Source organism: Gigantopelta aegis, chromosome 5, assembly GCF_016097555.1.
Source record: "Gigantopelta aegis isolate Gae_Host chromosome 5, Gae_host_genome, whole genome shotgun sequence".
NCBI lineage: Eukaryota > Metazoa > Mollusca > Gastropoda > Neomphalida > Peltospiridae > Gigantopelta > Gigantopelta aegis.
In genome coordinates this window covers 35764832-35789999 of record NC_054703.1, presented here as the reverse complement: position 1 = coordinate 35789999, position 25168 = coordinate 35764832, and the positions used below count along the sequence as shown (strand labels likewise).

Here is a 25168-nt window from a genome sequence, read left to right as displayed (position 1 = left end):
TAACCTGTATATTTGAATCGTTTCACAATCATTTTATTACCCAAATAAAAGGAATATCGTATTTTATTATTTTAAAGCGCATTTGATATTTCTAACAAGTAGTCTTCAGAGAAAAAACACTACATTTTTCCATTAGCAGAAAGGAATGTGGGTTTTTTTTTTTTTTTTTACAAATACACTTTCCCACAGACAGGACACTACATACCACGGCCTTTGGAGTATCTATTTCGTTTCTTTCTTATTAATCACTAACAACTACAAACTGATCCAGAATGATAGCTAGCGGATCTGTTTCGCCAGGATAGTGTATCAGTGAAATATTATATATATATATATATATATATATATATATATATATATATATATATATATATTTATAATATATTTCATTGAATTAAATGCGTTCATTTCGGCGCTTACATCCAAATCATATGATAAACATGTTTTCTCATATGTGTCTTTTCTTTCTTTCCAGACCGGCCTCGGTGGCGTCGTGGTTAGGCCATCGGTATACAGGCTGGTAAGTACTAGGTTCGGGTCCCAGTCGAGGCATGGGATTTTTAATCCAAATACCGACTCCAAATCCTGAGTGAGTGCTCCGCAAGGCTCAATGGGTAGGTGTAAACCATTTGCACCGACCAGTGATCCATAACTGGTTCAACAAAGTCCATGGTTTGTGCTATCCTATCTGTTGGAAGCGCAAACAAAAGATTTCTTGCTGCTAATCGGAAAGAGTAGCCGATGTAGTGGCAACAGCGGGTTTCCTCTCAAAATCTGTGTGATCCTTAACCATATGTCTTATGCCATATAACTGTAAATAAAATGTGTTGAGTGCGTCGTTAAATAAAACATTTCTTTCTTTCTTTCTTTCCAATTAACCACTTAAGCATTTATCACGACAGCTAGTTGTGTTCAGGACAGCGTTGACTTCACCTGAATATAAGCACGAATCCTAGCTGAAATGAAAGCTTTGACTGAAGCGTATTACACAGACCTTTCAATGAGACGTATGTATTATTATGCTTTATACTATGAAACGTATAGAACATGTAAATCAGTACACTAGCTCAATACCCAAACAGTTACCCTAGCCAAATACCTTCTCATTTACATTCCTGTTTCACAGTGTTACAAAATGTCGGAATACTCGATGTGTATGTTATTCGTCATAATCTGGACGTATACGCGTTTTCGTGTAACATCAGGTGGGTATCGTAACAAAGTAGGAACTAATTTTGCCGAATGTATAACGCCTATGTTGTCTCTGACAAAGTCATGTACTAACAATAGACATTTAAGAAAAACAGACTTTGTAAATTCGGCCCGTATTTTACACTTTCTGCATGCAGAAATTGTTTTAATAGCATTTGAATGTGTTAATGTTTTAATGTGAAAATAAAGAGTGTATTATTGCTACATTATTATTTGTTAAACGAATTGATGATGTGTTACTGAACGTGATCGTGTAGTGGACATTAGTTCAGTATTGTTCTAAGCATTGAATACGTATTTGTGTGCGATTGTAAGTGAACATTTAAAGACATTTTAAGAGTTTGCAGACAATCTGACAAACAATAATAGTAATATAAAAGTTTATTAACGTCAAAAAATAAAAGAACAAGTCGATGACTACTCCACAATTAAGTAGTGACAATGGGCCTTTGTTACAAGCAACTGGAGCGTGAACGCGCCGGAAATCATTTAGTGGCTGATTGCGGCCGCTTAGCGCTATGCAAATCAATGGCAGATAAGTATGTTTCTAATAGAGGCTATGATCTGTGTCACTGTTTTCCTTTCTAGGAGTTTGTCCAGACGGTCGGTATGGCTTAGACTGCAGTTACACGTGTCACTGCACTTCCGATTGTGATGATGCCACAGGATGTTCTGGGAACTGCAAAAAAGGATGGTCTGGACCAACATGCAACATAAGTAAAATATATATATATATATATATATATTAAACAGTTATTTGTATTATATTTTTATTAGGTAATAACAGATTTGTAATTTCTCAGCCCTTAGCAGTCAGATACCCAATTTCAAACACTTCACTGACCTGACTAATATTACTGATGCGTCTCCTGAATGACTGAATTAGAAATGTATTACAGAATGATAGAAATACAGAACGAAAGAAAGAATGAAAGGAAAAACGAACGTACACTGGGTCCCATACATGGTATGACCATACCCACTCAAGGTTCAGACACGCCCACACTTGGTCCTGTCTCTGGTATGACCATATCCACTCAAGGTTCAGGCACGCCCACACTGGGTCCAGTTTCTGGTATGACCATATCCACTCAAGGTTCAAGCGCGCCCACACTGGGTCCAGTTTCTGGTATGACCATATCCACTCAAGGTTCAGGCACGCCCACACTGGGTCCAGTTTCTGGTATGACCATATCCACTCAAGGTTCAAGCACGCCCACACTGGGTCCAGTTTCTGGTATGACCATATCCACTCAAGGTTCAGGCACGCTCACACTGGGTCCGGTCTCTGGTATGACTATACCCACTCATGGTTCAGGCACACCCACATTGGGTCCGGTCTCTAGTATGACTATACCCACTCAAGGTTCAGGCACGCTCACACTGGGTCCGGTCTCTGGCATGACCATACTCACTCATGGTTCAGACACGCCCACATTGGGTCCGGTCTCTAGTATGACTATACCCACTCAAGGTTCAGGCACGCTCACACTGGGTCCGTTCTCGGTATTGGCCGATCTCAGTACGGAATGGGGAGTTTTTAATTAATATTATTATTGCTACTACTTTTTTTTTATTTTTTTTTTTTTATTGTTATTATTATTGTACCATTATATGTAACCCGTACTACAAATACGGTTTAGGTGGGGTATGGTGACCAAACTATTCAGCCCTCGTTAGCCAAGGGGCGGAACATAGCCCAGTGGTAAAGCGCTTGCTTAATACTCTCGTTCCGTGGTATGTGCTATCCTATCTGATGGTGCATATAAAACAATTCCTTGCTAGTAATTGAAAGATGTAGTGGATTTTCTCTCTATACGTCAAAATATCTGACATGCAACAGCCGGTGATTAATAAATCAATGTGCTGTAGTGGTGTTGTTAAACAAAACAAACTTCCTTTCTTTGTTTCATTAAACAATGTTGTGTATACGGCCGCTGTGTATATTGCCACTTCCATGTTAAGTGATAAACATGGCGGTACCCATTGCAGTTGTGTCTATGGAATTCATGTGTACGTTATATTTAGCACGATGTGTGTACGGTAGACTAGTGGAATGAATCTGAGCTCGAAAAGATCCAAGTACAAAGATGATCACGTTTTAAACAATATTTTGTGTGTGTTTCAACAGTTATAATTTTATTATATAGTAATTTTCTTTTTTTTTACGATCCCCTCCAAACCTCCCTCAAAGTTCCATTGGAATTTCGCCTCATGTCATTGCCTCCCTGGATCCGCCACTGATAACAGAACACAAAGTGGACTTATCTTGAAAAGAATGGCCACAACTACAATAAATAATGTAAATTAAAAGAGGAGAAGCGGTTAGAACGGTCGTATACTTTGAAAAAAGCCTTGTGTATTTTATTATAGGTTATTATTATTATTATTATTATTATTATTATTATTATAATATTATTATAATTATTATTATTATTATTATTTCAGATAATGTAGCGTTGAACAAACCTGCCTCCCAGAATTCTCACTATGAATACAACAAAACACCTCCATCAAATGGTGTTGACGGGAATTACCCTGATAACGTGTATGACGTGACAATGTGTATACTCACTGATGTGTTTCAAGATAACTCTTGGTGGGAAGTGGATCTGGGAAAACCACATTACATATACGACGTGACTGTACACTTCAGGATGGATTGTAAGTAGATATAACATATTTAAACACACACACACACACAGACACACACACACACACACACACACACACACACACACACACACACACACACACACGGACTGGCAAACACCCACAAACACACACATACACACACCCACACGGACGGGCGGACACACACTCTCACACACACACACACACACACACACAACACACACACACACGGACTGGCGGACACACACACACACACACACGCCCCTGCGCGTGCTGTAACCTCACCGTGGTGGAGGGGTGTAACATTCTTTTTGAGAATGGCCAATACAGCACAATTGATACAATTGAAATTTTGAGTAAAAGTCAGCATCTATCTGTGATATTTGTATTTTTGCACAGTTCTTTACACTGTTTTTAGTTAAATCTTGAATTTTTATATTGATGTTGATCATCACTTTATTTATATGCATCACCATAGTTTGACGCCCAATAGCCGATGTATTTTTCGTGCTGGGGTGTCGTTAAACATTCATTCATTCATTCACACACACGCACACAAAGACACACACACAAACACACACACACACACACGGATGTACAGGCGGACACACACACACGACGTGGCGGACACCCACACACAAGGACGGGCGGACACACACGCTCTCGCTCTCTCTCTCTCTCTCTCTCTCTCTCTCTCTCTCTCTCTCTCTCTCTCTCTCTCTCTCTCTCTCTCACACACACACACACACACACACACACACACACACACACACACACACACACACACACACACACACACACACACACATACATAGCGATATGGCGTGTGGCACCAGTTTTCTGAAAATAAAAGTGGGCAAGTTCGGAAAGTTTTTAAGTGAAAGATAAGTTTTTCATGAATATGCTTCTTTTTTTCTTTTTTTAAACAACAACTTTTGTGTGGCAAATATAAGTTTCATGATTATTGGAATTAAAATCTTTGCTGATTATTAAAAGAAAAACAATTACGAGATATCACTATTTACTTGTAAATATGGAATTTGTACGCCATTTCCCCCACATCACGACCACATTTGGCCACCACACCAGGGCCTCTCATGTCATAAACTAGACATACTAAGCTTTCTAATAAGCTATAATGTAGCCATAATTATGGCTTTTGGGGACATTAAACATAATTTTTCAGCCACTTTTTGCAATAGCGCCGCTCTAGTAATATCGATATACTGTCTTCCTGGGTACAACTTCTGATATGTGCCAGAGATTTGGTCTAAGAATGTGGCCAGCAATGCTGATCGTTTGTGTTTATATTTACAGACCCATATCGCAGGAATGGTGTTCATGTGTACAGTTCTTTATACCGGAACCAGATTAACACGGGTCATCTGTGTGGTGCAGCCACGGTAAATAGCCCGAATGTAACACGTATTACCTGCGACACCACGGTTCAGTACATCACACTGTACCAGGGGACAGACAACACTGACTTAGATACAAAATATCAATCCGCTGGAACGGCAATGGATTTTTGTGAAGTGGAAGTGTTCAGTGAGTTAATCTGTTCATATATAGACTGAAATAAACAATATTGTGAATATATCACAGCCTAATTCGTACTGTTCTCATCTTAACAAGAATATACTAATATGTTTAAGATATTCAGACCAAATTGAAACTGTGATTCGTTAATAAAGATACAAGATTCAACACAATATGTAAAGTGGTATAATACAATTGTAGGGTATTGTTTTCGATATTTAAAAAAACATTTAATCTAAATACAATCCAAACTAAAACAAAGAAATAAAAATAAAAAAATACAGCAAAGCAAAAAACACACACAAAAACACACACAAAAAACAAACAAACAACAACAACAACAAAGGAAAAGAAACAAAACGACCGAAAACATAAAACCCCACTAAAACTAATTAATTCACGCTGAGGGCATACCCGTAGGGATGATGCTCGTGCGTACAGCTCACATGTCATCTGTGTGGTGCAACAATGCTGTATAGCCCGGATGTAACGCATATTACCTGTGACACCACGGCTTAGTACATCACACTGTACCAGGAGACTGACAACGACGACTTAGACATTGACTTTCATCTCGCTGGAACGGGAATGGATTTTTGTGAAGTTCAAATATTTAGTGAGTTAAAGGCACTGTCTCGAGTTTGCTGCCTTTGTAACATGTTTACGTTTAACATCCTTTTTTGTAAACCAAAATTACACATTAAAATATTTTCCTATTTAGAATATAAGTAGTTGTATAAATACGGTGTTTGATGTCCGAATTTTTGTAGCAGCTCAAATCGGATTTCACCATATAATAATTTCGAACGTACGAAGAAAACATATTTTACGAATTAAAATGGTCAATGACTGCTACAAACATTAGTAAACGACCGAAAACATATTCAATATACAGAAACTGTTATTCCGGACAAGGAAAATGTATTTAATATGTAATTTTATTTGACAAAAAGGTTCTGTTAATCGTACAATGGACTTTCCATTTAATCGTTTCAAAAACTATAGACTGAAATAGATAGTATTATGAATATCTGGCACACCAACCCTATACTGATATACATGACAGTAGAAATCGAATATGTTGCTGCACTCGAAACGCCAAATGGTATAGAGCAAATCTTGAAGACATTGCCTCGTAAACAGACGTCTTAGGTATATGATAATTAAATGGTAAAAAATATACAAAACGTAAACAACATAAGCCTGATCCTCATGACTTGTAGCTTTGGAGGTCTGGGCTCATATTTTGTAAATGATCTTAGTGCTACGAAATCGTAAAACCATCGTAGGCTATGACGTATCTATGGTGTGTGCTATAGTGACGTCATAGCCTACAATGGTTTTACCATTTCGTAGCACTAAAATAGCTTCAAAAATCGCTAGCCAGGAATATAGCAGCCAAATATGTCCCAGTGGCAGACACCAGCCCAACGTGTCCCAATTGAGACATCTTGGGCAGAGTACTGACACAAGCTTTCCGGAATAATTTGTTATTGTCAGGTCAGGTCAGGTCAGGTCAAGTCATAGGATTTAATGTGTACATTAAGAGCAAGCTGCTGTAGCGAACGCCCGCCATGGGCGCAGTTATCGGCCCATGCCCATTTTAATACTACGTTTTAATCTTATAAATAGTCAATGAGGGCTCGGGTAGTTGTCCATAGGTAGTTTAAAAGGTCAAACAAATAGAACACCCAACTTGTCCAAAGATGCCTGAAGCGTTACAAAAGATATGCATGAGCTTGAAGCGTGATATACATGTGTTGGTATTTTGTTTGTAATAGTTCATTTGTTGCAGCAAATATTCAAGTGTCTGCGAGTGAATTATTATAAATACTGTTAACTACAGACCTTAACTTCAAGCCAATACATAAATGCTTTTATACTGACTTAGAATTTCATATTTTCACTATGTTGGTCCCATATGTTACAGGATATCATATACCATTGCATTTAACACATATATGCTAGTTATGGAGTATGGGATGGCATGACAACTTACGCAATGCATTAACAAATTATATTAGGTGACTGTTACACAATGTTCTGTTAATCAATATTTACGTAGAGTGTTTTTCTTACATCTACAGTTTTATTGCAAAACGATGTTTCTATTTTGTAAACATATGCATACTAAAGGTATGTTGTTACTAGATCATGTTTACATATACTTACTTTTTTCTTTTCTTATTAATATCTAACTCACAATCGATTGAACTGAGAATTAATTTATATGTACATGGTGTTTGTATAAACATGCATATTAGTATATAAAAGATATATAGTTAATAGGCTAACACAAAAAACAACACACAAACACACACACACACACACACACACACACACACACACACACACACCAGAAGGAATAACCCCTAATAATATATATATTAACAGGTTTAGTTTTCCCAATTTCAGTTTGTGACGCTGGTACGTTTGGAGGTAACTGCACCGAGTTCTGCCACTGTCAAGGTCAACCGTGTAACTATGTAACTGGAGAATGCGTGGGTGGATGTAAACAAAACTGGACTGGAACCCAATGTAGTGGTATGGCAATATTACAAAGTCAACCATATGATGTAACAACTACGTCATAAGTCACAGTGCAATTAGCATTTTAAAATTAATATCTTCTTCAAAAAGTAATCAAAATGTGATTATCATAAACGGTAAGACAGTTTACATTTACAGTTTCCAATACCTATATTTGAATACGAAATGTAAAAGCTAATGGCAAGAGCAATTTGTTTTGTACACGTTTTCACATACGTAATTTATTTTCTTAATTGTATGGGTTTGTGAAGTTATGTAATAGAGCTAGTCTAAAAGGGTAGTTGCAAGCCTGTTATCAAATAACAGAGTGCTAGCAACACTTATTTTATGGTTAAAGTATACATTTTTATATTTGTATTTCACGTTATTTTATAATCATTTATATGTACGTGTGTTTCTCTTGTTATCTTCTAATCAGTAATATAAACGAGTGTTTCTCTGTGTTTTCTAATAAGTTATATGCACGAGTGTTTCTCTGTATTATCTTCTAATCAGTTATATGTACGAGTGTTTCTCTGTGTTATCTTCTAATCAGTTATATGTACGAGTGTTTCTGTGTTATCTTCTAATCAGTTATATGTACGAGTGTTTCTCTGTGTTGTCTTCCAATCAGTTATATGTACGAGTGTTTCTCTGTGTTGTCTTCTAACCAGTTCTATGTACGAGTGTTTCTCTGTGTTGTCTTCTAATCAGGTATATGTACGAGTGTTTCTCTGTGTTATCTTCTAACCAGTTATATGTACGACTGTTTCTCTATGTTTTAATCTAATCAGTTATATATTTGATTGTTTCTCTGTGTTAACTTTATACCAGTTATATGTACAAGTGTTTCTTTATGTTAACGTTTAATCACTTATATATACGAGTTTTTATCGAAGTTATTTTCAATGTGCGAGTCTGTCCACTAACGACCACTGTACATTGCTATAATGTCATTTTCAGTGTGTGATTCTGTCCATTACTGTAATGTCATTTTCAATGTGTGATTCTGTCCACTATGGTCCACTGCCCATTACTATAATGCCATTTTCAGTGTGTGATTCTGTCCACTATGGTCCACTGTCCATTACTATAATGTCATTTTCAGTGTGTTATTCTGTCCACTATGTTCCATTGTACCTTACTATAATGTCATTTTCAGTGTGTCATTCTGTCCACTATGGTCCACTGTACATTACTATAATGTCCTTTTTCAGTGTGTGGTTGTGCACACTACTATAATGTCATTTTCAGTGTGTGATTCTGATCTCTATGGGTCTCTGTACATTACTATAATGTCATTTTCTTTGTGTGATTCTGATCTCTATGGGTCACTGTACATTACTATAATGTCATTTTCTTTGTGCGATTATGATCTCTATGGGTCACTGTACATTACTATAACGTTATTTTTTTTGTGCGATCCTGATCACTATGGGTCACTGTACATTACTACAATGTTATTTCAGTGTGTGATTCTGACCACTATGGTTGACTGTACATTACTATAATGTTATTTTCAGTGTGTGATTCTGACCACTATGGTTCACTGTGCAATGCTAGTTGTTCCAACAGACACTGTGATCAGACTAACGGAATATCCAGGTGTGACAACACAGATGGACAGTGTAACAATGGATGTGAAACAGGTTGGACTGGAACATCTTGTACACAGAGTAAGACCAATGGCTTTATTATCTAATTATTAAAAGCTAGTATTCTGGATTAGTATTCCAGACCTGGGTCGTGTGTCATAAACCCGTGACAAGTTATGTCATAGATCCGTGATAAGTGCATATCATAGACCTGCAACAACTGTATGTCATAGACTAGTGAGAAATGTATGTTATAGAACCATAACAGGTACATGTCATAAATTAGTAAGGCATGTATGCCAGACTCATAATAAGTGTATGTCGTAGACTATGTTCATATATATTAACACTATTTAATTTCTGCGCTCGCAAAATGTTTCAGTGCAGCGTATATAACACATACATGTATTTGACTGTGAATATTTTAGAATGCCCAGTTGATCGATATGGTCATGGATGCAACCAGCTCTGCAGTGAAAGACATTGTCTTGGAGAGACCTCATGTAATCACGTAACTGGAGAGTGTGATCATGGCTGCGATCGTGGATACATATTATCAGATTGTACTAAGGGTATGCACATCACTTTATTATTCAAAATGGTTCAAAATTATCAGTGTTGTATCTATTGCACAGCAGGTATTATAACGGTATAAACCACATAACTGTGACGTCACGTCTGTATAGACCATGCTATGACATATCGCTGCTATCAAACATTGCTATGACATGACACATCTAGAGAATACCGCTATGGAATCTCACCGCCCTGGAACATTTCTATGAAACTAGACCTCTACAGAACATTACTATAACATCACATCTCCATAGACCATTGCTTTGACATCACACCAATGTAGAAGATTTCCATGACATCGCCCTTGTACAGAACACTGCTATGGCATCACACGGCTGTAGAACGGCGTTATGACACCACGCCACTATAGAACATCACTGTGTTGGTTAGGTTGGTGATATTGAGGTTTTGTGTATATATATACAGTCAAACCTGTATATAACGGTCACCCAAGGGACTTGACAAAAGTGGCCGTTATAGAGAGGTGACCCTTATATACAGGTTCAAAATTAGAACACATATATTAAAATATATCACAACTGTCATAAAAAAGAAGATACACGTGTTATAAATAAGATGTTTTTTTATTACATGAGACTGTCCATGTCAATAGAACACAATACAATGATAGTACACAAATAACACACCTATTTTGTTTATTCACTTTTTAAAGAAGTCACCAATTTTGGATTGCTTCCCATAGCATTCCACTCGCATCGAAGACACATGTTCTTCTATATCCATGGTAGCGCTTAGAATGTCACACCTGCTATGAAATAGAGCAAACTCTTTCAAGTAACTCACATACTTCTCCGCTTCTGTTATTGAACACACCTTTTGTTTCCTACTTTCAATCTCGCCTTCATCACACCCATCATCATTTTCGTCACTATCATCACTTTGGCCCGATTCATTGCTATCCATTTCTTTCAAAAGAACCGATGCAGGTCTAGCCCAATCAACAACAGACTCGTCACACGTCTTGACGTGTGTATCACAGTCAGCAACTTCATGTAATGGTAACCCAAACAATTCCTTTGACTTGGCTATGATGGACAGGGGTACATCGTCGTCACCGTCGTCCTCATCGCTGTTGTCTCCGTTTGATGTATTCTCTTCGACAGACTGAAATCCACACCTTTCAAAACACCTTTTAATTGTTGAAGATTCCACTTCTTTCCAGGAACTGTGAATCCAATAAATGGTCTGGAGGACGTTAATATCTTTTAACAACTGTGTGCCACATTTGCTTTCATCTTGTTCCATGGCAGAAATAACATGCTGCAGTTGACGCTTGCGGTATTTGAGTTTCATGGTCTGAATCATCTCTAGCTAGAAACAATCAGACACCTAACTTAACACTTCATTTGTTTTGTTTCTTGAGAATGAATAGAGTGATCATACATACAGATTACATTATATACAGCCAATGGGAAGTCGTCTACTGTTCAGTGTCACAGAAGTTACTGAGGGTCCGTTTGTTTTTCAATTATCAGAGAATTACAATGGAACTTTACATTGACGGAAAATAAACCCAAAGCTACAGACATGGCCAAATAAACACATTTAATTTATAATTTTTAAGCTGATTCAAAAAGTAAAGACATAACCAGGATTAAAAAAAAACAAAAACAAAAACGTCTTCACGACGATCATCTTGTGACCCTTATAGCAGGTTCATCCTGTGATTTTGGGTGAAAAATAGTGGCCGCTGGCGGCTATGGACAGGTGACCGTTATGTACAGGTCAAATAAAGAAGGAAATGCATTGGGGGGATTTATATTGGCCGTTAAGGCAGGTGATCGTTTGATACAGGTGACCGTTAGACCAAGTTCGACTGTACTATATATATATATATATATATATATATATATATATATATATATATATATATATATTATATATATATATATATATATATATATATGTATGTATGTATTTAAGAATGAATGAACGCACTGGCTCAGGAATTTTTTAAAACTAAAAAATTGTTATTTTCTAATTTTGCCCCAGGGATTCGAAATTGATTTTAAATTGACCGTTGTGATATACAAAATATAACTGTTTTTCGGTCTTGTTTTAAATTTATTTGGCTAGTACTATGTTTTGTTTACAGCCGGATACGATGTATTTGTTTTTAAAAAATTGTTAGGAAAGGGATAACAACAAACCAACCACTGAAAAATGGATTGGCTTAGAGGCTTAAGCGGCATGTAGTCGGGTGGAGACTAAGATATCCTTGAGACTTGTATGTATGTATGTATGTATGTATGTATGTATGTATGTATGTATGTATGTATATGTATGTATATATATATATATATATATATATATATATATATATATGTATGTATGTATATTATGTATGTATGTATGTATGTGTATATATATATATATATATATATATATTTTTTTTTTTTTTTTTTTTTTTTTTTTTTTTTTGGGGGGGGGGGGGTTGTTTGTTGGGTTTGTGTTGTTGTTTGTTTGGGGTTTTCCTATTAAATGTAATATTATTTGGTTGTAACATTTAATGAATGTCTAAACAAAATTTAATTTAAAAAAATTAAGTTGACTTCAAATTTGTTTTGTTTAACAACGCCACTATAATACATGCATATTGATTTAATGATCATCGGCTGTTGGATGTCAAACATTTGGTGACTTTTTACACGTAGACTTAGAGGAAACATTTTCTTCATTAGTAGAAATGGATATTTTATATGCATACATAAATGTATTGTTAATAGTTATGTGATCTGTATACCATTCTACCAATACAACATGTAATTAGAATACAAACAACATTATCTTAACTCATATGTCATACAGGTTTGATACTCTTTGTTATCAGTTCAATTCCATTAACTGCCATCATATTTTGCCGACCATTCATATCTACAAGTCATTATTTGCGTTTTGTTGATACAAATTAATGACTGTTATATTTCGATAGCTTTCTGTTCATATACGAAAATGTATGCCACCATAACAGGTTTATAGTAATATGCTGTTTCTCTGTATTAATGCACAGCATGTCCTCCTGGTACGTTTGGATCTGGGTGTACGTTAAGATGTCGTGAACGACACTGTGATGAAGACAGTACAACATGTGATGCTCAAAGTGGAACATGTAAAAATGGCTGTACGCCAGGATGGAAGAAACCAAGTTGTATGGAACGTAAGAAAACTCTCTCTCTCTCTCTCTCTCTATCTCTCTCTCTCTCTCTCTCTCTCTCTCTCTCTCTCTCTCTCTCTCTCTCTCTCTCTCTCTCTCTCTCTCTCTCTCTCTCTCTCTCTCTCTGCCATAACGGTAACAAAATATATAGATGTATTGACCTGTCACAGTTGTTTTTCTTAAATTCTAACAAAACAGGTACATGTCCCAGTTCATCATTAATCGTATTTGTATCTTATATCTGAATATCGGTCAATTAATTTGCAAGTCGACTTGTTATTGGTTGAAGAAAGGCTTGCGTTGACATGTATACTCATGAAACTAGCCCTTTTTGTAAGGAATATTGATGTATTACCTGCAACCGTTTCCGTGTCGTTTAAGAGGTATCAGAATGCAGTGGAAAGCAATCAAAGATAAATGACTTTTTTTAAAAGGTGTATAATAGAATGAAATTCAACAAAATGTATTAAATTTTTGTTTTGAATAAAAACATTATGTAGTAAAATAATGTTTTTCTCTCTTATTTTATATTTTTGTGACGACTGTTGATACTTATGCATCAGGCCCGTATCGGGGGGGGGGGGGGGGGGGGGGGGGGTGCGACGAGAATAGGAGTTCCGCCCAAAAATGTATAATGCTTTTTATTTGCTATAAAAAATATTTTAACGTTTACTCTAACAGATGGCTGTATTAAATGTTAGTTTATTCGAAACCATTATTATAAGCCCGCACTTTGATATTATTTGGCTGTCTCTGTAGGCCTAGAAGCTCAAATATTAATTTCAGCGTTCGCAAATTTCCGTAAATATTGTTTGGCCTAAATTAGTAGCTACATGCGTTACACGAATGATATTACAAGGCATCCTTATGGGTATATTCAATTGAGAACCAGTCTATCATGTAAGTAATTATGGCGCGCTATTTTGTCGACTCACAAACTACGACTATCATGGGACGACCTGAGCAAAGAGAGCGAAGCACAAAAACGTGCAGCCAAGAGCTGCGAAACGATGAACGCGTTTCTTACGGAAAAGAAAAAAATTATAATATAACTGGTCAATAAAATAAATACGTTTACGAAATATCTTGATCAAAATTATAAAATGTCAGTTAAATATGACTACATGCTGTCAATACATCAAATAGAAAACGAAAGCTATGCCCAATACCAAAATTTAAACACTAATGGGTTGTTTTTGTGGGGGTTTTTTGTTTTTTGTTTTTACTACGCGCGCGTTTAGTGATTCAATTCAAACTATGAATCCTTGTCTGTTAATGATAACATTATACTCATCATATAGCCCCTCACAGCCGTACGGGCTCCAATTTTTCGGGGTGGGGGTTGGGGGGTGGGGGGGGTGGGGTGGGGGTGTCAGGCTGAATTCAGAGGTATTTAAAAAAAAAATACCCGAATCTCGATAACGTTTATTCACATTTGCATTAAGCACTACCAAACAGCTATATAGGGTTGCAATTGAACCACTACGCATTTTACATGGATTACAATTAACCAGTATTAAAGTGCAAAATAGAAATGTATTGTTTCACAGTGTAACTAGTTCTGTTCACTTATTATATACTCTTCAAACAAAGTAGGGGAACTCTAATAAGAATTTACAATTGCCAAAATTGTAAGGTATATTATCTGTGGGAAATGGTTATATGATAATAGTGAATTAATTGGGCAAACATTGTAACCGGTAGTTCAGTATTACAGCAGGTTTTATGACCACCAAAGATTTTGAAGGACGATTGGGGTCAGAAGTGAAATTTGAAAGTTGACGGGTTATTTTATTAGTAAATGCAAATTCAAACAATAAAAATGACTAAAAACAAAACAATAACAACTGTATGATCAACAGAATGAAAACGATTGACATAAATAATGTTCCACAGTGATTAATCGACCTTCCTGGAAATGGTCAAAATCGAGAATGATATCCCACGCACGTGTACCGGGCAACTGCGTGATGCATGTGAAAACTATGGAATGTGTTTTGGTGTGTTGATAAACAGACATGAACGTTCTTTACCAGGATGTCTGTGGTCAAAACGTACGTTCTAACATAAATATTTCAGGGTCCCTTACTTTTTTAAAGAGTATTATATGCTGGTCTTAGAAAAAATATGCGTCTCGCCCCTTGCTTCTGCCAAATCTGTCAATGATCGTATCCATATTTTGAGTGACGGTTATATTGGAGTACAATCGCTCTATGTTATGAGTGCGACACTGCTCAGTCGTGCCTGGCCCATAGTCGAGCACAGGTAGGTTTTCACAACGTGTCACACATTTAATGTAGTTAAAGTTTACTACTGTTCTTAAAGTCTTATCAAAAATATGTACGCGCTACAACATCAAAATACCTGAAACAAAATATTAAAACCCCATCACAAATAGCTCCAGAATGCACCTCTGAGAGAATCTACATTTAAAACGTTTCCGGGGAAGTATGCCCCCGAACCCCCTAGACCTCTCGCGCCCTTCACTTGCTGGATTCGGGTGCCTTCGGCACCCATAATATAAATTTAGTTCCACCCAATATCTCAACACACCCCCCCCCCCCCGCAAAAATGGCTACATTCAAGTTTAGTAGGGTTTTTTTATATAGTAAACTATTTTATATGTGTTTTTCTTTACCTGTATATAACAGCCACTTTTACCAGGTCCCTTGAGTGGTCATTAGTTATATACATGTTCGACTGTGTGTGTATATATATGTGTGTGTGTGTGTGTGTGTGTGTGTGTGTGTGTGTGTGTGTGTGTAATGTTTAAAATGTGTAACATACTGACGATTACCAATCTGCCTTTAGCATATCAGTTTTAATACATTATCTTTGCATACGATTTATTCCATAAAAACGAGGCTATGACAGAGACGTCAGAGTGTGCTTTGTTTAGGTAGGACAGCTGATCTTGTCCATGATACACATAGCTCCAACTCCGTCTGTAGAACCACTACTTTTATAGTGCACTCTAGTACAGGCTATAAACACCTTCATACAACTGACGTCATAAAGCACACACACATGTTCATAGTATAATGTTTCAAGCTAAACATCCTTAAGTATAGAAATATTGTTCATAATTGTTATGGTCACAAAGAGGAAAGTAGTTAGACTTGAATCAAATCAAATCACATCAAATTAATTTAAATAAAATAAAATAGAACTAAACGAAATCAAGTTATATTGAATATAAAATGGTTTCCATCTGAGGCAATTGATTGTCAGTGTTTAATCTCAGTAGAGCCTACTGGATCCAGTTCAAGTTAGGCTTGATAGATAGATAACTAGTTTAACGTGCCCATATACCACCAGGGTTTCGAACACGCCCATCCCGAGTCCTGCCTCCGATAAGATCGGTGGCCTGACTCGTGATGGGGGACGGGGGTGGGGGTGGGGGGGGGGGGGGGGGGAGGGTAGAGTTTAAAATGGGCAGAATTTTGAAAATAGCAATTAGTAAAAAAGTTAATAGAATTTTAAAACAAAAAATAAATAAAAGGTTACAAACCAAAAATAAAAGATAATTGACTGCTCGGCCGAATATTTATATAATTTGGAGCATTTTAGAAGGACATTCCAAAAATATATAAGAGAAAGAAGAGAGGATCCGACTATTTAATAATATTAAAAAAGAAAGTAATTTCGACATAAAATTTTGAACGAACGTCTAAAAGTTTAAAGTCCGATCTATATGTCCACGTGAGAGGCCTCGTTAAGGCCGTTTGGGTGCAGCGCTTATAGGGACGAGGTGGGTTGCATCCCGCCAAGAAAACCCCTAGATTGACAGTCTTTAGACGTTGAAGGTGTAATGCTGTGCTGAAATACAGATCTTGAGAAGCCGGATCTGTCCGAACGAGAGTGAGTGTCAGGCGGGTATAGTCCAGTCGTCATGGGTTGGTACAGTGGTGCAGACGGGCCCGACTCCGGAGGATACGAAATGGTATCACTATAAAGCAAAGTGAAGTCTAGAAAAGAGTAGTAGGGGCCGACCCTGCTTCCTATTTCTTCTTAGAGTGGGGCGGGCAATCTTCGAGTGCTGCTAGGACAGGCTCGGACATGTAGAGACTAAACGTGAACAACCATGGCATTCAGCAGAAAGACCGTCATACGAGTCATGAAAAAAACTTCCACATAGTCAGCCGGAGAAATGACGTGGAGGCAAGGAATCTCGCTAAAAAGGAATCGAACCTGGTGGTGCAGGCTGTCGGAATGAGAAGCGTTCCAGCGTTCAATCAGTTCCAATGGTCGCATACATCCCAGTAGGAAACTTCATTTCGCTGACAAAAACAACGAAATGAAGGATCCCCAAGTCGGGCACACGAAAGCACGTGCCGTGTGCACAAGCGAAACAAACACGTCTTACCGTGTCCAGCTCCAGACTGGGTAATGGTTAGGCTTGAATATGATGCTACTAATTACCATAACATTCACTCCATGTATGCAATTTTGGTTGTGCACCCTATATGTATGAACCATCTTTCCAATTACCCAGCATGCACTGCATGATCCGTATATGCCTAGCCAAGGCTATGTGTTTCTAGTGTAGTATTATGAAGTAGTATAGTATTAGTAAGATGGAATTGGTGTTGTGTAGCTTTTATTATTTATTTAACTTTATTCCATCTAGCATGTGACACTGGTCTGTATGGCGCCAATTGTGGGTTTACCTGCACAAGAAGACACTGTCTGAATAAAGCCGCGAGCTGTAATCACGTGACTGGTTCGTGTGGAGGAGAGTGTGAACAATCGTGGATGGGAGTCGACTGTACTGGTAGGTTACTATTTCGGTTATATGTAGTCATTGGTGTATTTCCCAACAGGGAAAATCATAATAAATACGCTATACCCCATACAAGCCTTCACTAAACGTCTATGTGTGTGTGTGTGTGGGGGGGGGGGGGGGGGGGGGTCATCCCCTAATGATTGCGTGGTTTTACGTAAAGGAAAGGAGCATTTGTTTTATACATAACAAAATATTTTCAATTTGTATGTGCAATTATATATTTTCTAGGGCTTTTTTTTATTAGTAGTAGTAGTAGTAGTAGTACTAATAGTAGTAGTAGTAGTAGTAGTATCCTGCATACTTACATAAAGGGTTTCCAACTAGTAGAAAGAAAATAACAAAATACTAATCTAATAAAGAGTTTATTGCGATAAATAAATCTACAGAATATCATTTCAAACTATATGAACAGACGACAGTGCTCACTACTCTACGGTTGTGTTTTGCTCTTCTATTTATATCTTGACTAACGGTTATATAAATTGCCCATAAAATATAACTTTTTTGTTAATTCTAAAACATTTTTTTTTCTTCTTCTTTTTGTCAGACCGAACTGAAATAATGGGAACAAACATAATAACACGAGATATAAGTTAAGTTTGTGATGTGTATCGACCAACGAAGTAAGTCTACTCTACAAGTCTACTCTACAAATGTTAAACCAAACTAGCATGTGCTATTAATTCGAGTATGGACCCGCAGCGAGATGCCTGGATTATATTCAGTAATAACTTATAAGTCGTCTGATCACTCAATGATTATAAACATTTATGTTTGATTTTTATGTATGACTTTTTTATTTATTATTATGTATATTTGCCAGTATGGGACATATATACAATGAATGTCGCCCTCTGTTTCTACCCAGCATAGTTTATAAAGTCCCCACCCGCAACAAAAACACAAACAAATCCAAACAAACAACACCACCTTGATGACGTAGGCTGGTACGGGATGTAATAACTGTGATTTACTTTAATCTTTAGAGATCAGTCAGAAGGACAGTGGATCGACTAATGTTCCAATGGCCGCAGCGTTAGGAATAGTCTCCATCATGCTGGTTGCAGTTTCTGGGGCCTTCTTCTGGTAAGTGTCTTTATATATAGTATGATACAAATGTGCAGTTGATTCGAGTGATAAGTGCCGGGTTAGATGTCGCTCCCCTCCCCACCCTATGCTCTTACAGGAGTACTTTCACGACAACTGGATCACGCCCGGATACCTATTACAATGTGTACATAAATGGCGTTTAAAATTATTTTAAACTGTTTTTAAGATATGTAAGCAATAGAATACTATATTCGTGTCCGTTAGATACCATTTATTTTACAACTCATTGTTCACAAACGTATCCAACTGGATTTTGCTCGTTAGATTCGTTTTAAAATAACTCAATACGAGGTAAATGGAATCTAACGGCCACTAGTGTAGTACGGTATTCTCTATTTCTCCCACTCTTAGTACTATTTTTATGACAAATTATGTCGGTGTTATCCTGCTCAAGTCGGATTTCAAGAGTTATCTCCTCTTGTTGTTAAGAGTAACCCGATGCATTTTTCACATGAGCTAGTTAAATATACAGGGGTGAGACGAATTAAAGTATGTGCGGCGTCATCATCTTGTCATTCAGTGTCACATACAATATCGTAAGATTTTTATACGTCTGCTGCTGAGAATACCCCCGGATTCTCCACTTTGCTAGAGGAATGTATTAGCGTGTATTCTTATCATAATAATTTCAGGTATGTTAGACGTCACAGGCCACCGTTAAGATCTGCAGCTAAAGAAAACATTGATGTAGCAAATGAAGATGGCAGACACTATGAAATCGTGGACAGACAGACTGGTCAAGAACGAGACATGGCAAGAAATGATGTTCCACAGCGCCCCCTAGGTGACATTCATCAGAGTGGTAACGTCAATGCAGGACAAGATATTCAGCTGAACGAATATGAACATCTTGATCCATTACAATCACCACAGAATGTCTACGATAAAATAACTGGAATGTAAAGACATTCGCCACACCGACAACTGAAGGATAACTAATTCGAGGAGAACATATTATTACATAATTTTGTTTTAATTGATAGTTGTTGAAATGCTTTGTTCCTTATGACATTTTTGTTGTTGTTCACAAACAAAAGACGTTTGCTTTGTACAAAAAAATATCTTTAAAATTACAAAGTCAAACACTGTTGTATCAGAAATTTCTAAACACACACTCTCTTCCAGTAATAAACTTTTTTCTCCAGTTAAGACATTTGTATCGACATAGATGTTTCTTAGATGGAAACATTTCATATATGTAACAGCAGTAGCTGCTGTCATATGACATGGGTTCATTCATAATAATAGGTTTATGAACATATATGATTAATTTAAAATGGGGAATCTCGACAACACCAAACCTCCCTAGTCATGTTTCTTCGTCATCTTCTCTGTAAGATAGAATGTATTGTTCTCTTTGAAGAACCATTTCCAGGTAGTACTAACTCCGTTCATAATGCTCACTTTGTGATCCCCATCACAAATTTTAAACAAAAGTTCATCATTATACATGTGTTCAAGACCTCACCAGTCACAACTTGGATTGTGGTTAATTTGCGGTGCAGTATCTTTTATTGAGTATATACCTTTATTTTTGACGAGGTGAAATTGGAACTGACTATTGTCTTGGAAGTAGCTCACAGTATGAACAAGGGTGAAAGGAACAATCCTCAGTGTGTAGTCATTTGAAATATATATTCAGCAAATACAATAATTTTAAATTATTAAAATTGAAATTTATTTATGTTCTTACTAAGAATATAAATATCTCTAACACCAATGCATTTCTGATATCATAATCCGTTGTAGCACATGTATCTCAATAGAAATTTTTATCTAAAATAATTTTGTACATAAGTGTATTATGTCTTGCAAAAAGTCTATACAAAATATGACATAATTCAGTCAAAGGTAAAACCAAATGTGTTTATCAATACAATGCTTTAAATTTCTAACATAAGGTAAGATAGTGTTTGTTTTGGTGGGGTGTTTTTTAATACATATTAAGGAAAAAGCAGGTTGCGTGTTTACATGGTTGGAGGGGGACAAACGGAAGTCTTGTTTGGACCGAAACCTCTGTATAATCCCTTAAAGTACTAAATATTTATGGATAAAACAGTGAAACAGTATTTCATTCTAAACATGCTAATGAAGACTTTTCCTGATGCTAGTTTCCTATCAACTCTCAAATTCGAATCACATAACTTCAAGACTGATTGATATATTTTTTATCTTTATTTTGACGTCTGCTAAGATAATTACAAAGGACATGTTTATACGCCTTCACATTTCCTGCTCACTTAAACAATTATAATTGTGTGTGACGGACGTTACACTAACCGAGCACATTGCTTCAAATCCTAATTTGTGGAAACGTTCTTTCATAAAATATTTTAAAAGCTCATATTTTGTAAAGTGATGTATCGACATTATAAGATGAGTAACATTAAGTGTCAAAATTAGTTTGGTGTAAGGGGTTTGATTTAGCTTTGAAATTATGTTATATGTTTTGATATCTGAACCATTAGGAAAAGCTTATTTGTGAATACAACTGGATTTTTTTTTTCTGAAAATTGGGCGTCTTAATTAATTTTGACCCTTTGTATAATGAAATTTTATTTTTCCTGTAATATCTCTTGAGCTATGGAATTACCCTATTTATTGTGTGATTTGTACCTGTACTTACCAATACTATGTCCAATAATGGACGTTTCTCTGTACATGTTTTCACATTGTGAGTTTTATATTTTTGTGTAGGTTTGGTATATATTGTTCATCACAATTGTATATATAGATGCAATAACGTACCAAGTTTTATTGATCTAGGAATTGTATTTTTTTGACAAATGAGCTAAACTCGAAATCTTAACTTTGGTGCTAAATGCAAACGTTGATGCCGTCGCTTTCGTCAGAAAAGTAACACAGAATGTCGCCCTTTGACTTGGTCAAAATGAGACAAAACGTAAGAGGTTCCTGCAATAGTGTTTCATTTCGTATCAAAAGTCTTCTCTCTAGTGTCATAATAGTTTTCACACGCAGGATGCCAATTTACAATTATTATAATTTAACGCACAGTTACCCATGCATAAGCATTGTAAACTGTCGTTAGTCATTTAAAGATAAAATAGTACACTTCCACATCATAATGAATTGATCTGAATTTTCTCAATACTTAGTTTAATGGAAGTGAGTTTGTTTTAGGTGCCATGGTTCTTGAGATACCTGTACATGCATCTCTGTAGCTGGACCCATTCGAATTTTGAGGCCATTTTAATAATACTGTATTGATTGTCAATGGACATGGCTAGATATTGGTGTTAAAGTAATATGTAATAGCACGAAAGCTATTGAATGCGAATCCAATATTCTAGTAAATTGTGGAAGATCTATTTGCTATTTATCTTGTTGTTGTGGTTAATTTTTGTCTGCTGTTGTTTTGTGCTGTTTTTTTTTTCTTTTCATTTGTTTGCTTTTACCATCGTCGATATTGGAATTGGGAGGGAGTTATTCTTTAAAGATGTTTCGGCAAGGGTCACGAGTGAAATGTTCATTTTCGACATCTACCTGTCAAATGCTATTTTCTAGCATCTGCAGAACAAAAACAATTAATTAATTTAGATGGCAATGATGGTTGTTCTATAGCTAGTTTATTCATTATATATATATATATATATACCATTTACCATTCTTTTGAAGAATAGTCTACATCATGAAAATGATTTCTTGATCCTTTCTTGCATATTTGAATTACATAAATAAAAACAAAAGTGAAAACTGTTACATTATATGTTATGTATTTATTACAGTTATGCTAATTAGTTCATTAATATGCAAACTATATTAATCAATTGACTAAATTAACGTTCGTAACACTATCACCAATATCCAATGTGAATATTATTCATTTGATAGATTATTTTGAATTTAAAATGTTGCTCTTTACGGCAGTTCCATTTAGGACAAGTGATCAGAGGTCTATTAAATTAGCACAGTTTCTCTGTCACAATTCATAGTTTGACACTCAATAGCCGATGTCTTGTTTGTGCTGGGGTGTCGTTAAAGATTTATTCATTGATTCTATTACAAGTTTTCATACATCTGCTCCGTTTTTCTGTCACACGTTAGCATACATTCAATTCATATATACTGAACAAAATAAGAAACTTCCGCTAACTTTGCTTGAACATAACTTGATGAAAACAAACCGGGGGAATACTTGTTATATATTCGTTTAAATAGTGTTCCATGATGCATCATTTTGTGCAAAAATCATGGCCATAGGTTAACAGAAACTGGGAGAAAGTTTGACCAAGTGTGATAGGGGTTAAAAATAAAAACACCCACTTAATAACTGGTATGTCCACCTCTTGAATTGACCACTGCAGTGCATCGCAGGCGCATAGAATTGACTAAAGTGTTGATTTCTGCCTGTGGAATATTGTTCCATTCCTGAATGAGCGCTTGACGAAGTTCGTTGACGTTAGCGGGTGGGTTGGGACGACGCCTCAATCGTCTGTCCAGACTATCCCAGGCATGCTCGATGGGGTTGAGATCAGGAGTTTTAGTGGGCCAGTCATCAATGAAATCAATGTTATTTGTCCTAAGAAAATTTACAGTGTCTCTAGCTGTATGAGAGGTGGCATTATAGTAGTACTAAACCAAAATAACTTCCGGCTGGGTCAAAGTTCGAGGTGCACCCAACTTTTGATAGAGAAGTGAACACCACAAGTCCTGTGATTGGTTATAAATGTGAGTGTGTTGGTTGTAAAAAATAATAGTTTCATCTGGGTAAAAAAAATATGCAATTTTATTTCATCTAGTACCAATGTGTCAAGTAGCCTTGTGCTTGAAACATGTATGGGGTACCTGTAAAAAAAGTACTCGAATTGTGTGCGGAACTAGGGTAGTCATAGACGCTACCCGTTATCTCAGAAACAGGCAGCTTGACCCCCAATTTTTTCTGATTCACTTTAAGTGTGAGGGGTGGTAGTATTTATATCCGTGGCGTTTATGTTGATTGATACGCTGCAGGTAGGAGTTTTAGCCACATATGTTACTATTGTCGTCTATGGGATTTGATTTGGTAGTATACACCCGTATCATGCTGAAAAATCGAGATGTTGGCGTTGTTATGGAACAGAGGAATGACGTGATGAGCGAGAATGTCATCGCGGTAACGTTGAGCATTTAAATTGCCATCAATGACGACTAGTGGTGAACGATAACCATGGGCAATGGCTGCCCAGACCATGACAGAACCCCCAACCCCGAAACGATCTCGTTCAAGAACACAACAGTCAGCATAGCGTTCATTTCTCCAACGGTAGACGCGCACCCTACCATCACCACGTTGTAAAGAAAATCGGGATTCATCCGAAAAAAGAACGGTATTCTAGCGTCGCCGTATCCAACGAGTGAGTACACGTGCCCAATTAAGACGATTTAGACGATGACGTTGCGTTAAAACGCATCCGACGTAAGGACGTCGTGCATGTAAACCGTTCTCCCGCAGACGATTACGAACAGTTTGCCCACTGATTCGGTTATTGTGAAGCCCATGTGTGTTAGCAGCAGTAGCAGTGGCAGTTTGGAATCGATTGCGCAAATGCGTGTTCATGATATAGCGGTCTTGACCACGTATTGTAACACGCGGACGTCCACGAGATGGCAAGTCGTTGGTGCTTCCTGTCGTTCGAAATCTTATAAGAAGATTTCGTATCGCTCGAGTAGAACTCCCAACATGCCTTGCAACGTCTTCTGTCGACATGCCAGCATCAAGCATGCCAATCGCCCGTTCGCGTAAATTATTGGGTATTCTTGGCATACTAAAAATATACAATGTAAAAAACGTTAATTTTTTTTACAAATTTTGAAGCGTTTTCGTTCACTTGACAACAGTGTCAGTAAGACAAGTAAAACAAATTGACCGAATACTACACGGGACATGTCGAACCATGCATGCATGTGCAAATTGAATGTCACGTTGTCGACGATTAACAGTGCAAAAATAATCGATAAAATTCATGAATCCTGATAATACAGCTCAAGGCTAACACTACCTATATAATTTCA

The 25168-nt window shown here is 36.7% G+C and overlaps 1 protein-coding gene across 1 annotated transcript; it reads left to right on the top strand.

Annotated features, from left to right (window-relative positions):
• The first annotated feature begins 2112 nt into the window (after positions 1-2112).
• On the top strand, positions 2113-22873 carry LOC121373124. The gene is made up of 10 exons (XM_041499575.1): positions 2113-2734; positions 3661-3876; positions 5164-5394; positions 7801-7929; positions 9438-9590; positions 9938-10081; positions 13117-13263; positions 17891-18034; positions 19033-19132; positions 19789-22873. The coding sequence occupies exons 1-10, from the start codon at positions 2113-2115 to the stop codon at positions 20057-20059; spliced, it is 2157 nt and encodes a 718-aa protein (XP_041355509.1). The 3' UTR covers positions 20060-22873.
• The last annotated feature ends 2295 nt before the right edge of the window (positions 22874-25168 follow it).